The sequence below is a fragment of the Vanessa tameamea genome, chromosome Z (assembly GCF_037043105.1).
Source record: "Vanessa tameamea isolate UH-Manoa-2023 chromosome Z, ilVanTame1 primary haplotype, whole genome shotgun sequence".
NCBI classification, from domain to species: domain Eukaryota; kingdom Metazoa; phylum Arthropoda; class Insecta; order Lepidoptera; family Nymphalidae; genus Vanessa; species Vanessa tameamea.
In genome coordinates, this window is record NC_087341.1 from 5,248,099 (window position 1) to 5,261,079 (window position 12,981).

Below are 12,981 nucleotides of genomic sequence, written 5' to 3' on the forward strand. Positions count from 1 at the left end.
GTCAATTACAAGGCAATTCCATAATTTGATTGCTCGGGTTGGCTTCCCGTTGTTATTCTGACGATTACTTGATCATAAGGCGTAAAATTTTATACGTAACACGCAGTGACATACTTTATTTATTGTGACAATTTTACTCCATTAAAACACTATTCGGAGCGACTAAGCCACCATGGTAACAGCGCTGAACTGAAATGTCGATTTTGTTATAAAGATATATTTGTATAAATATAAATACGTATCTTCTTTATAATGTATATATTTTAATACGTGAAACATTTTTTTTCAACCATTTATATGAAAATTACGCGGTCGGATTGACTGCCTCGTTGTTCTAGTGGCTAGATATTAGGCCGTGGATTCTAAGGTCCTAGGTTCAAACCCCAGGTCGAGCCAATAAAAGTTTTTGAATTTGCCATCCTATTGAATTATGAGAGTAAGGTAATAGAGAGTCCACCTGTGTTTGCACACACACTTGCTTACTGTTATATTTCCTGAGTAGTTGGCTGGGTTTTCTTAAGATTGGCCGCCTTGTCTATAATAGGTCAAAACGATTTAATTTGGCACAGTTCAAGTTTATACGGAAAATAAGTACAGAAGACAAATATTTTATAATATAGCTGTGCCCGCGACATCGTGCGCGTTTGAATTTAACAAAAAAGCTATTGATCAGTTCGCAGATTTTACTATAACTTATTAAGTCGTTGATAGGAGGCACCCGACGTGACAGCAGAGTGGTGACATGCTCGAGGGCTGCGCGCGATACTGGACAGTATTTGGGAATTGAAGCGTGACTTTATTATTATTTTATATATAATTCTAAAATAAAAGTAGCCTAATTTACTCCTTATTACATCAATTATCTGCGTCAACGGTCCAGCCGTTCCAGAAATTAGTGGGAACAAACAGACAGACAGACAAAAATTTGAAAAAATGTTTATTTTGGTATAAGTACTATGTTTACGCATTTAGTAAAAAGCGGATATTTCAATATTACAAACAGACACTCCAATTTTATTATATGTATAGATTAATAATATGCTGTAGAAATACATTATACGAATAAAATATAACATAGCTCACACTACCATGTATTAGACAAACACACATACATACATACGTATTTAAAATGAAAAACTATTTGATGCTATCAAATTATCAATGATTACTATGACATTTGACTTTTTTAATGTAGTAATGACTCAACAACGACAAGCCGAGCCTCATTTTAAAAGCTTTTATTTAACTTGCAATGTATCTTCGTTCGGTTGGAATCTTGCTAGTCAATTTTAAAGCAGATATCTTTAACCAATTTAGCTAAAATTTTGCATACATGTTTAGTTTGGATGACAATACGTGATAAACAGTGTGACGTCATTCTAAATCCAACCTGGCGGACAATCCAAAATGGCGGAAAACACCATTTACTCACTTTGCAATATGAGTATCTAGGGCTTGCCAAGAATAATTAGAATATAATAGAATAATAGATTTTAAATTAACATGGTTATTTTTATTACTAACAGTATTTAAAACGGGATATTTACCATGATTTTTTATTTTTATTTGGTGGAGCTCGATATTTCGACATTATCTATGAATGTCTTGTTCACGAGGTTCTCGTGAACCAAATAAAAATAAAAAACATGGTAAATATCCCGTTTTAAATACTGTTAGAATAATAGATGTCACTGTTAACCCAATATGGCGGAATTTTGAAGCTTTTTATGCTTTCCTATAGTGTGGGTATTAAATGAAGGGGTTCGCTGAGAATAAAAATGCAGGTTAAATAACTGAAAAGTAAAAAATATAATAGGTTTGAGTAAGTACCTATAAGTATTAAATTAAACTGAAATTAAAAATAAAATTAAACTTAAGAGATCATAATTATTACTCAATTAAATGGGTACTAGTTTATTTACAAAAGTAAATCACGCGACAAGCTTTTGCGATACTATAAATTCTGTATAATGAGGTCATAAGTGGATAGTTAAAATTTCAAAGGATAATTTTATTTTCTACTTTTTAGAGCATTTAAATAAAAGGTTTTTTGCTTTTAATTTATTTCCTATATTTCGAATCAATGTTTTATATTTTTGTTACCAATTATTGACGGTCAAATTTTGGCCAATGAGCGGCAAGATAGTACATACATATATGTATTATTTGCTCATGTCTACCTCTTTTTTGAAGACGCCGATATTCATAACTCTGATTGTATAGTGGTTTTATTTTTAAATTTAAAAAAATATAAGTTCTATTAATAAAGTGTCGTTAGCGACATTGAGAAGATGTGAAACATCTAAATTGCGAGTTATTTCGATAACCCCCAATTTCGATGATTAATAACAAAAAAAAAATCTATAAAAAATTAAAACAAAATAGGTATAAGCAAATATTCTCCATTTGTATAAAAAGCTTTTTCTTATTATTATAATAATATTTAGCAACATGGTATTCAACCCACGCACATATGACGCACATACCATAAGAGCGCCGCGCCGCTTAGCGTCTGAGCATACTCGTCGGGCTTACTCCCAAGGCGCTAACATTAGTAACAGGTAAAAGCGTAATATAATTAATTTAAAAAAATACAGCTAGTAATCACTAAGCAAATTTTTGACAATTTTTAATTGTATCTACAGGTCATTAGCAATCGAGACTGTAGAGAATTCCACTCCTTGATAAGACAGGGCCTAGTGCTAATGATTTGATAATCCCCTCAGCCAATAAAAAGTAAATCATTTTGAACTATTGCCTTTTAGCGCTGTAGCGCTTCAATTTGATGAGCAAAGTAGCGCGATAATTGACTGTATATACTCCGACAGCCTATTTATCTAATTTTTAAGGCTTATTATTATAAAACGTGAGATAGTCATGTATCGAAATATTTGGCTATTACCTGTTGTTGACGTTTGAAGAAGCCACCCGCTGAGAAATAAATATTTTCATACTCGTCATAGTCGTAATGACAAAAAAACATTATCATAGTAATGATATGACCTGTTCTTGTTGTTAATATTATATAATCTTGCTAGGGTTTTTTTTTTCTATATTCTAATAAATGTAACTGTCATATGCTCCTTTAACCTCCAAAAGGCATTTGCTTGTTTTAATATTTCGTTATATTGAAAACGTATCCGTAACTGACCAGTCTATTTGTTTTGGATGTCGTAAAAAAATCCAAATAAAAAAAAAAATCTTTAAGCTCAAAATATATTTGTTACCTTATTAAGTTTAAGGAATGTTTTCTTTAGACTAATTTTAGATATAAAATGTTCTGTTATTGTCCGGTTTACATTATGTAAGATAAGTAATCTTAAATAAACACGACTTTTTATGTAAACATATTGGGAAACTGTAAAATGAAATTGTACATTGTTTGCAAGTAGTTACACATTGAAACTTTTAAAAAATATCAACCGTATGCCACCAACCTAGTAAAAAAAAAACACATATTTTGAAAATCGAACCATCTCATTTAGTTGAAATATATTCATGCCGTACTGTAGTAAATTGCGACTTATTTAATTAAATTAGTAAACAGGATCCTGAATCCATATCCATCGATTTAATTCTGATAAAAACACCAGATGGATACTTTCAGCCAGCTAGAAAACTTCAGTCGTCCCTCAGTGCTTTAACCGAGGGAATATAACAAAAAAAATTTTTTTTTAATCTGCTGTTTTAAATATTATACGATTTTATATTCAAAACGAAAAACGAAAAAAAAACGTTTTTTTTTTTTACTTTTTGAAGTTAAAAAGACCCGCTTATTAATAAATTAGTATTTCCGAACAATATAGAGGTCTCATGTTAATAAATCTTTCGTGTATTCAAAAACAAGATAATTGTATATCGTCAATAAAATATAATGTGATATGCATTGTAACATCTCTTTTCATTTTCTGCATTTTTTCTTGAAATGTATGATCGGATTGTTTCTTAATGATAACGTATAAACTTAATAACCAAAGATGATATCGGCTATAAAAAAATATTTGACAGCGTAGAAAAATAAAAAAAATAAAAAAATATATATTTCGGATTAAAAGTATGTATAGACTAAAAAAAATCTTATAAAAATAGTTTTCTAATCTCAAACTTCATTCGGATAGGCATACAAACTTCCATACAAACTTCGAAAAATCAAATTGATTTTGAAAAAATTATTTTCAACTATTTATGAATATAGACGTCTAATTTAGTTTTAACTAACCAATCAAAATATATTATTAGCCCATAAAGGGTTAAGAAATGGCTTCCTTGCTTTTGTTTAATATCAGAAATATAAACAGCCATGTTTATTTGTCTTGGCCATCTAAATAAAGTCGCACTTTAAAGGATCGGACGAAGTTTACGATAGAGATGTGCATCTAATCAATACAAATAAGCAATATTCGATTTTCTTTTAGAGATTCAGAGATCTCTATATGCTTAAATATTATATATAACATTTACAAAAGTCATAGATAAAAAATAGAATAATTAATACTTGCAATTTTAAGTCTCATAATGTTGATAACGATTGTTGGCAATACGTTCGAATTAAAACAAATGAAGATTCTGTTAAAAAAAAACAAATTTTCTTTGTGGCCTCTTGGTGGGCTTCGTGTAAGCTAAACACCAATACCTATTGCTCGTTTAGCTCGTTTAGCGGGCTTGCTTGCTTGAAAAGCATGTAACATGTAATTAAATGTCAATAAAGTCTATGAGCTGAACCTTTGCCAGTCCCTACATTAAAAAAAAAAATATGCCTTTAAATTAATTTAATTGCTTATCGGCTTCAAAAAAAGATTTTAGTTTATGATCAAATATTATAACTAATGAAATAACTACATTTGAAGATCATAACAAAAAATTGTAATCATGCAATGATTTTAAACACTCAATTTAAAATATAATAGCTAAGCAATAGTTTCAAAGTAGTTTGCAACGGTTCTCCATAAACGTTTGTCCACAATGGAGTAATACTACAAATACGACTGCACATAAACGAATAGCGGACTATAAGCGGTTACACGAACATTCAAAATAAAACCGCTTGAATTTTACTATTCTAAAATACATTCGTATCACGGATTAACTCGTTCCTTGTCCAAACGGCTGGAACAATAATCAAACATAACCATTATATGACTGATAAGACTGAGTTGAAGCAAAGTTATCGGATGTTTCAAGATGGCACAGGAAGCGCTCAATAAATCTAGTCAGTCAATTTTCAGTTATGCTATCCTCAGGGCCGGATCTACCATATGGCTTTTTGGGCTTCAGCCCAGGGCCCCGTGGATTCAAGGGAGCCCCAGCTAAGTCAAGTCAAAGTAAAAAATAAACGATATTGCGAAATAATCCATAACTTTATTAATATAAACAGATCGTATGGTTTGCAGCCCTGCGAGTCCTGCAATTAATCAAACCCATTCAATTAATTTAATTCAAGTCTACGTTCAGATATGTCTTAGGTGGGCCCCTAAGTGCGATAAAGACATGCAGTGCGATTCTCTAAGAATTCACTTAACTTCTCACTCGTGAAATGTTGACAATCGACTTACAGAGATACGCCATTTTGATATGTGTATCCTATAAATTATTATATTCAATGTCACATATAACATTCTGACATTTCACGCTCGTTTTCTGTGGTGAGATTCGAGTTTCTTCTTACAAAATAAATGAGAAGAACCGGTAAAAAAAAAATCCAAAATATAATTATGCTTTTATTACTCTCCAACACATTTTCGTTTTTTCCACGTTATCCAATAAAGGACGTTAAATAAAAATAAAAATGCATTTTCATAGCCATCAACTGAATAAATAAAGCCTGAATATTTGCTTGACAGTTTTATTTAACTTTAATTTAAAATTACTAATTAGAATGAGCCGAGATGGCCCGGTTAGAACGCGTGCATCTTAACCGATGATTTCGGGTTCAAACCCAGGCAAGCACCACTGAATTTTCATGTGCTTTATTTGTGTTTATACTTCATCTCATGCTCGGCGGTGAAGAAATACATCGTGAGGAAACCTGCATGTGTCTAATTTCAACGTAATTCTGCCACATGTGTATCCACCAACCCGCATTGGAGCAGCGTGGTGGAATATGCTCCAAACCTTCTCCTCAAAAAGGAGAGGAGGCCTTAGCCCAGCAGTGGGAAATTTACAGGCTGTTAATGTAATATTCATGTGTCGTGTATAACATATGCAAATATATATTTATATAGATATATAGACTTCTCGTTCCTCGCTCACAATATCAAAGTTCACGAGACGATTATATGTAAGGTATATCGGCCATTAGGCAGTTCCAGACTTTTGTTATCGGAGAAGCTTGTTAGCAAACCATGTCTTCGCATCTCTACACCTTTAGGTTAAGTTCTTTTATCAATTAATATAAAAATCGAAGTTAAGGTAAAAATATGGATACTGCAATACCGTTTCATTATTCATATAGTATCAATTATTATAAGTATTTTTTAGAGTGATTGTATCTTTGTAAAAGATGTGAATTTTGTCTTAAATTGAAAAAACGTAAACCGCTTAAAACAAAAATCATTTTTCATTATTCATTAATCTCTATATTTAAATCTAAAATTAAACAACGGAGTTCCACAGTCCTTGCATATAATTTGTAAGCAGTACATTTTTACGAGGCGATAGAGAGACTCGCCACAGACTTATTTTATTTATGTTATCACTTTACAAGAGAAATTAATATATTTCATATATATATAAAAAAATGTTATATTTATGTTATTCTAAAATCATACAGACAGCCATTTATTATCATCATTAAGTTTATGCATGCATAAATATCACGAGACGTAAGCAATATATGGTGATGTTTTCAAAGAATTTGATCCTTTCATGAAAATTTTACGTGTCCTGGGATTGTTATAAGGGAACGTTTACACAGGCAATAAATACATTACAAATTGGCATATAAAATAACAAGTCCTGACTGACTGATTCATCATCGCCGAGCGTAAACTATTAAAGTTAGGGCCTTGAAATTTGGTGAGTATTATCTGTTTATTGAGTAGACACCCACTAAGAAAGGAATTTTGGAAATTCAACCCATAAGGGGGTGAAATAGGGGTTGAACGTTTGTATGGAAGTTCGTCAATTTTTTAAGTTAGGAACTACATTTTTGAGATACTGATTAAAAATGAGTAGATACGTATTTAAGCTTTTCTGGATTTTTTACCCCTAAAGCGGTGAAATAAGGATTCAAAGTTTGTAGGGAATGCTGTCATTCTTTTAAGTTCGAAACATGAAACTTTATTTTTGGGATACTGATTAAAAATAAGTAGATACGTATTTAAGCGTTTCTGGATATTCTAGCCCTAAGAGGGTGAAATAAGGGTTGAAAATTTGTATGGAAGTCCGTTAGTTTTTAAGGTAGAAACACGCAACTTTATTTTTGGGATACTGATTAAAAATGAGTAGATATCTATTTTAGCAGTTCTGGATATTTTACCTCTAGGGGTTGACATTTCTTATGTAGGTTAGTCTGGAAATCCGTCATTTTTGAAGTTATAAGCATTTATCTTTATTTTTAGGCTACTGATGAGAAATGAGTAGATATGTATTTAAGCGTTTTTGGATATTCTACCCCTTAAGGGTTGAAATAGGGGGGAAATTTCGTATATAGGTTAGTCTTGAAGTCCCTAATTTTTTTTGTTAGGAGATTGGCGCGCCAATAATGTTACTGAGGAATTTAAGACCTCAAAAATTATGCAACGGCACCAGACTAATATTAAGGGTTCTCTATCGTAATGTCAGGTTACAGTTATCACAGTACTAAAGGATAAATAGTGTATATTCCACGAATATCTTTGAAACCCGTTTAATTTCAAGAGACTACAGTTCGCGCTTAAAGTATGCTTCACCATGACAATTAATAAAGTACAAGGTCAAATTTCTAAGTAGATTTAAGAGAAGACTGTTTTTCGTATGGACAGCTCTAAATAGCCTGTTCGAGAGTGAGCTCTATAAGCAGTCTGGTGTCTCAAGCCCACGAAGGTCGAACCACAAATGAGGTCTTATATTAATGTACTATTTTAAATTATTCTGTAATATAATCAATTTCCACGCGACCAAAGCCGCGGGCAACAGCATAATATTATAAAGCTAAAGACTATGTTTGCTTGGATAAGCTTAATTTAGAATCTACCAGACCGATTTGAAACATATGCGGAGTAGGAACGATTACCGCGGATAAAGCCGCAGAACATCTATTTATGATAATTTTATTTTCACTTTTGGACAACGCGTCCTTGTGTTAAGATTACTTATTCAACAACACTGATTGAAAGCCAGACGGTAAATATACTCATGGCGGAACTCGACACAAAGGTTTCCTTGCGATATCTCTATTCGCCTACGAAACGTAATTCAAAGTAACACAATCCTACTGTCTATAATTATTCGTAAGCAAATTTACCATTTCTAGAATTCATTGAGTTTGATTTCGTTATTTGGGGTTTAGAAAAATATATTAATACCTAATTTGTTTTTATTTATCTTATATTTTTGTTTGAGTTATGTTCGAATAATTTAATATCTACAAAAAGTATTAAAAGAACAATCAATAAACGTGCTCTGACTATACGATCGTTGTTGAAATAAAAACAAAAGCACTAAGACATATAACATATTAGTTAATATTTACAATTTATTATATTATATAAAATTTTAAAAATAATATGGAACAATTTGAATCTACTTATAAAGTAATTCTTTCAAATACATAATATATTACACAATAAAAAAGTAGAAGATGTTTCAGCGTAAGTAACAATAACAATAACATGACATGCACGTGTTTTGTATTGTACTCGCATAAAACCATATGAGCGCAATTTGTTTATGTAGATGTAGTAATAAGAAAAATGCTAATAAGGGAAGACGCTGCAGCTTCAACACATTAATGAATACTCTATTAATACTTACTCATTAAGCTTGTAATCGACTTTTGCGATGCAATCAGGTAGCGTCGACGACTACGACGACATTAATGATGTAAATGATGTAAATATTATCCTAGTTATTATTGTAACATAGCATTAAATCTTGCTAAAATATAGTCAGTTACTTGGTGGGCTTTGTGCAAGTCCGTCTGGGTAGGTACCACCCACTCATTAGATATTCTACCGCCAAATAACAGTACTCTGTATTGTTGTTTTCCGGTTAGAAGGGTGAGTGAGTCAGGGTAATCACAGGCACAACATCTTAGTTCCCAAGGTTGGTGGTGCATAGGTGATGTAAGGAATGGTTAATATTTCTTACAGCGCCTTTGTCTATGGGCGGTGGTGATCACTTACCATCAGGTTGCCCATATGCTCGTCCGCCAACCAATGCCATAAAAAAAATAGTCATATATAATCGTGTGAATTCGTGACTTAAGCTCCAATTATTAAATATAAAAAAAAATCATACGCTGCTTTTTTTAAAGATTTATTGTCTGTGGAACTGACTTTCAAAAGAATTAAGTTATATAACATTAATATAGGTAACAAATTAATATCTATGATATATACATACACTGAATATGTAATAATGTTTTTTCTATACTTTCAAAGCTATAATCCAGTCTGTCTGTTTGATTGCAGAGTTGTTCTTATAATATTGCAGTTGCGCAATACAATTATAATTATCTTACGAGATAATAAAGACTTAATAGGTCAGGGCGTAATTTTGAATAATTTCTATTCACAGTTCAAGGTGGCTGCGAAAGCAGTCACGTGCAATGTCTGGCAAAGTGTACTTCCAGAGCTTTTATTGTAATGCTTAAGAATATTCGAACTAGTTTTAAAAGTGGCTAGCGATTACTTCGCTTTATAATTTTCATACTTTTGTGCCCTTGTTACTTACGTAAATATAACTTTTTTTAAATACTTTTTTTATATATTTTATGTATCACTTTTAGTCACTTTATCAGTTCCCATTTGGTAAGCGCCTTGGTTTATATTTTTATGCTATTGCTGACAATAATTGATAAACAATTTTTTATTTTTTATTCAAGACTAAATTTTTTTTTTGTTTCGATTTATCAACTGATTGCAGTTAATAAAACGAAACTTAAAAAAGAAGAAAAAAACTAAACTAATTTTTTTTTAAAGTGATTTTTTAAGTGGTTTTTTATAATTGTTTACGTACTATTTAAAATAGGAAAGCAGAAGACCAAGGCGGCCAACTGATGGTGAGTGGTCACAACCAACGATGTTGAAATTGATATAAGGATGACTAGCACATTGTGTTATGTTTAATGGTTTAGTTATTGTTAAGTTGGTCAGACAATGGGGCTCTGGTTAACACAGATCCCCCCCACCATGTGATATATATATATACATATATATATATAAGTTAAATGCGCTTATAACATTTTTGTACAGTATAGCGAAATATAAATTAAATATTCAAAATTGTATAATAAACTACGTTAAACACATTTCAGGGCTGGCTGTGGGCTCTCACGGGGCACCGACGGGAACCCTGTATGAAACCAGATGTAGGAGGAGAAATGCAAGTGATGTTACCCAACCAAGCACAAGACATAGTTAGTTCGGGCGACGTGTGCTTATTAGCTGAGAGCCCTTACAGGATACTCAGAGTAAGTATGGTTCAATTTTAATGAATATTTGTTATACTTTTATTACAAACTTTCATCTAACTTTAAATATTAGTGTCTGTGTGTTACCATAAATAATTTTAAAACCAGTTCTTTATGGTGCTGGTGAAAATAAAATACTAAATATAAAAATTGCCACCAAATAAAAAGTGATTTCCAGTATACTCGATAAAAAGTGACATACAATATGATCAAATTACGTGTAAATATTTTATTATGAGTTGATATGATAAAAGGACAAGGAGTCTGGATTACATTATAAGCAACCAGTCTGTAAAAAATGGTTCACATAAAATATAACCACGTAGCCCACCTATATAAAACAACTCGTGTGAGTAAAATACCTATTAATTATTAGTTACAAAGTATAATTATTATTAAATATATTTAAAATAATAACGAACATCTCATCTAGAATATTACATTTAAGAGAATGTGTTTTATAGAACAACGTACTTTTGACGTTCTAAAGTATATTCTAAGAATATTGTAAGACTCAGATTAAGAACTCTTTTGATTTCTATAAGAGATTATTATTTAAAAAAAAAATCCAAAGTATTATATTTACAATAAAGTTTAGATTATTCCATATCAACTGATTAAGCAGTATTAATACATACATTACATTTATCTACAGCTATATTTTCCTATAAAAGGTTATTGATACTACAATTAGATAAGAGACTCTATAAAAGGATTATAGATTTACAGCTTTTTCTCTGATTAGAGCAGTTAGTTCGCAGAAAGCACTCGTGATAGCGTTATCTTTGTCGAGTTAAATTATGCTAATGAACCGCTAACTGGTAAAAGTATCATCGATCGATACGCGATACTTATTGCGAACGTAAATGATTAAGTAGTTCCTGTTACCCTTTTCCTTTGTCCTCTACAACACTTTATTCCCCATCCTAATGAAATTAAATGATGTAAGGTTTTTATATAAACGAGCGACGAACGAAATTCATTTATTTTACAAAATAAATCTCATTCTTTCTTTTATATTGTGGTATTTAGTCTTTTATCTTCTAATATATTAACAATATGCTTTATAAGATATAAAAAAAAACATAAATACAGTGACTTTAATTTCGATATTGAAAAATTAATTTTGAACAGCTGAATGAGACTAATTTTAAGATTCTCGGTTCTACAACGGATGGCTAAAAGACAATTACCTGTGGGAGAGATGAGAATGTTGAGAAGAATGTGGCGTGTTACGCGAATGGATAGAGTAAGGAATGAGTACGTAAGAGTAAGTTTGAAAGTGGCACCGGTAACCGAGAAGCTATGTCGAAGCCGGCTGTCATGGTATGGGCATGTTATGCGGAGGAATGAGGACCATGTTGTGAGGAAGATCTTGAGTACGACCAAAGAAACGATGGATGGATTGTGTGAAAGACGATATGGCTGGAAAGAATGTTACTTGTGAGATGACGTCAAACAGAGAAGTATGGAAGAAGAAAACATGCCGCGCCGACCCCAAATAAAATTGGTATAATGGCAGTAGGATGATGATGACGGTTTTACAAAATCTATCACGTTAAAATAAAGTTATTAATTCAAAGCTTATTTTCTGTTAAGTAGTAATTTTTTAGAGTTGTAAAAGTCTGATGATGGAATATATTTACCATTCAGCGTAACAAGCAGTATGGCTAAAAATCAATAAAACTGGCAATTATGTCGTCCTGACCGATTATTTTCACGGCGGTTAATCTCAGGGAGACCAGCCAACTACGCATATTATTGTATACAAGTGTGTGAACATGTGCACTCTCTATTCCCTCACACTCGTAATCCGATGCGACGACAAATCCTACAGGACTGGAAGAGTTCAGGTGCAGGAACAATTTAAGTGCCTTCAGAGTCTATGGTACTTGTAGATTACTTGGATTTTTGCTATAAAAAAACCCAATAACTTTATATCGGCCCGACCAGGGGTTTGTTACCATTGTATACTACAGTTTTCTGTAACATCGATGATATACATAGATATGTGTGGGAGGACTCTCAGTAAAACCGCAATGAGAGAATTCCTATTTCTCCATCATAAATATTTGCTTATTATGAAAATTGACAATATCAATAAAGTATTTTCCTCCATCCTTTCCATGACGTGTTATGCGTTGAATACATGACCAAGGGTGATATTTTTTATACTTTGTCATATTTTTTAGTACGTTGTATTTTCTTTAAGTCAAATTTTGTCCATTCACCAGTAACAGATAGAGCATTTGCCATATGCTTGATAGATACTGCTGTTATTTATATCACGGTAAGTTATTTTTCATTATAAATTTAGTATTTTTTAATCTGACTACTGAAAACTATAAGATTGTATTGTTATTTTCGTG

General features: G+C 31.7%; 2 protein-coding genes across 2 annotated transcripts in view; one reads left to right on the top strand and one right to left on the bottom strand.

The window, feature by feature from the left end:
• Nucleotides 1-12,981, bottom strand: part of LOC113404244 (protein phosphatase 1 regulatory subunit 12A) — a 538,461-nt gene that overhangs the window by 295,360 nt on the left and 230,120 nt on the right. The window lies entirely within an intron of this gene.
• LOC113404227 (transient receptor potential cation channel subfamily A member 1) overlaps nt 1-12,981 on the top strand; it is a 63,827-nt gene that overhangs the window by 21,564 nt on the left and 29,282 nt on the right. The window contains exon 3 of the mRNA XM_026645070.2: nt 10,457-10,612. Within this exon, the coding sequence (XP_026500855.2) occupies nt 10,457-10,612 (156 nt within the window). The remainder of the gene's footprint in view (nt 1-10,456; nt 10,613-12,981) is intronic.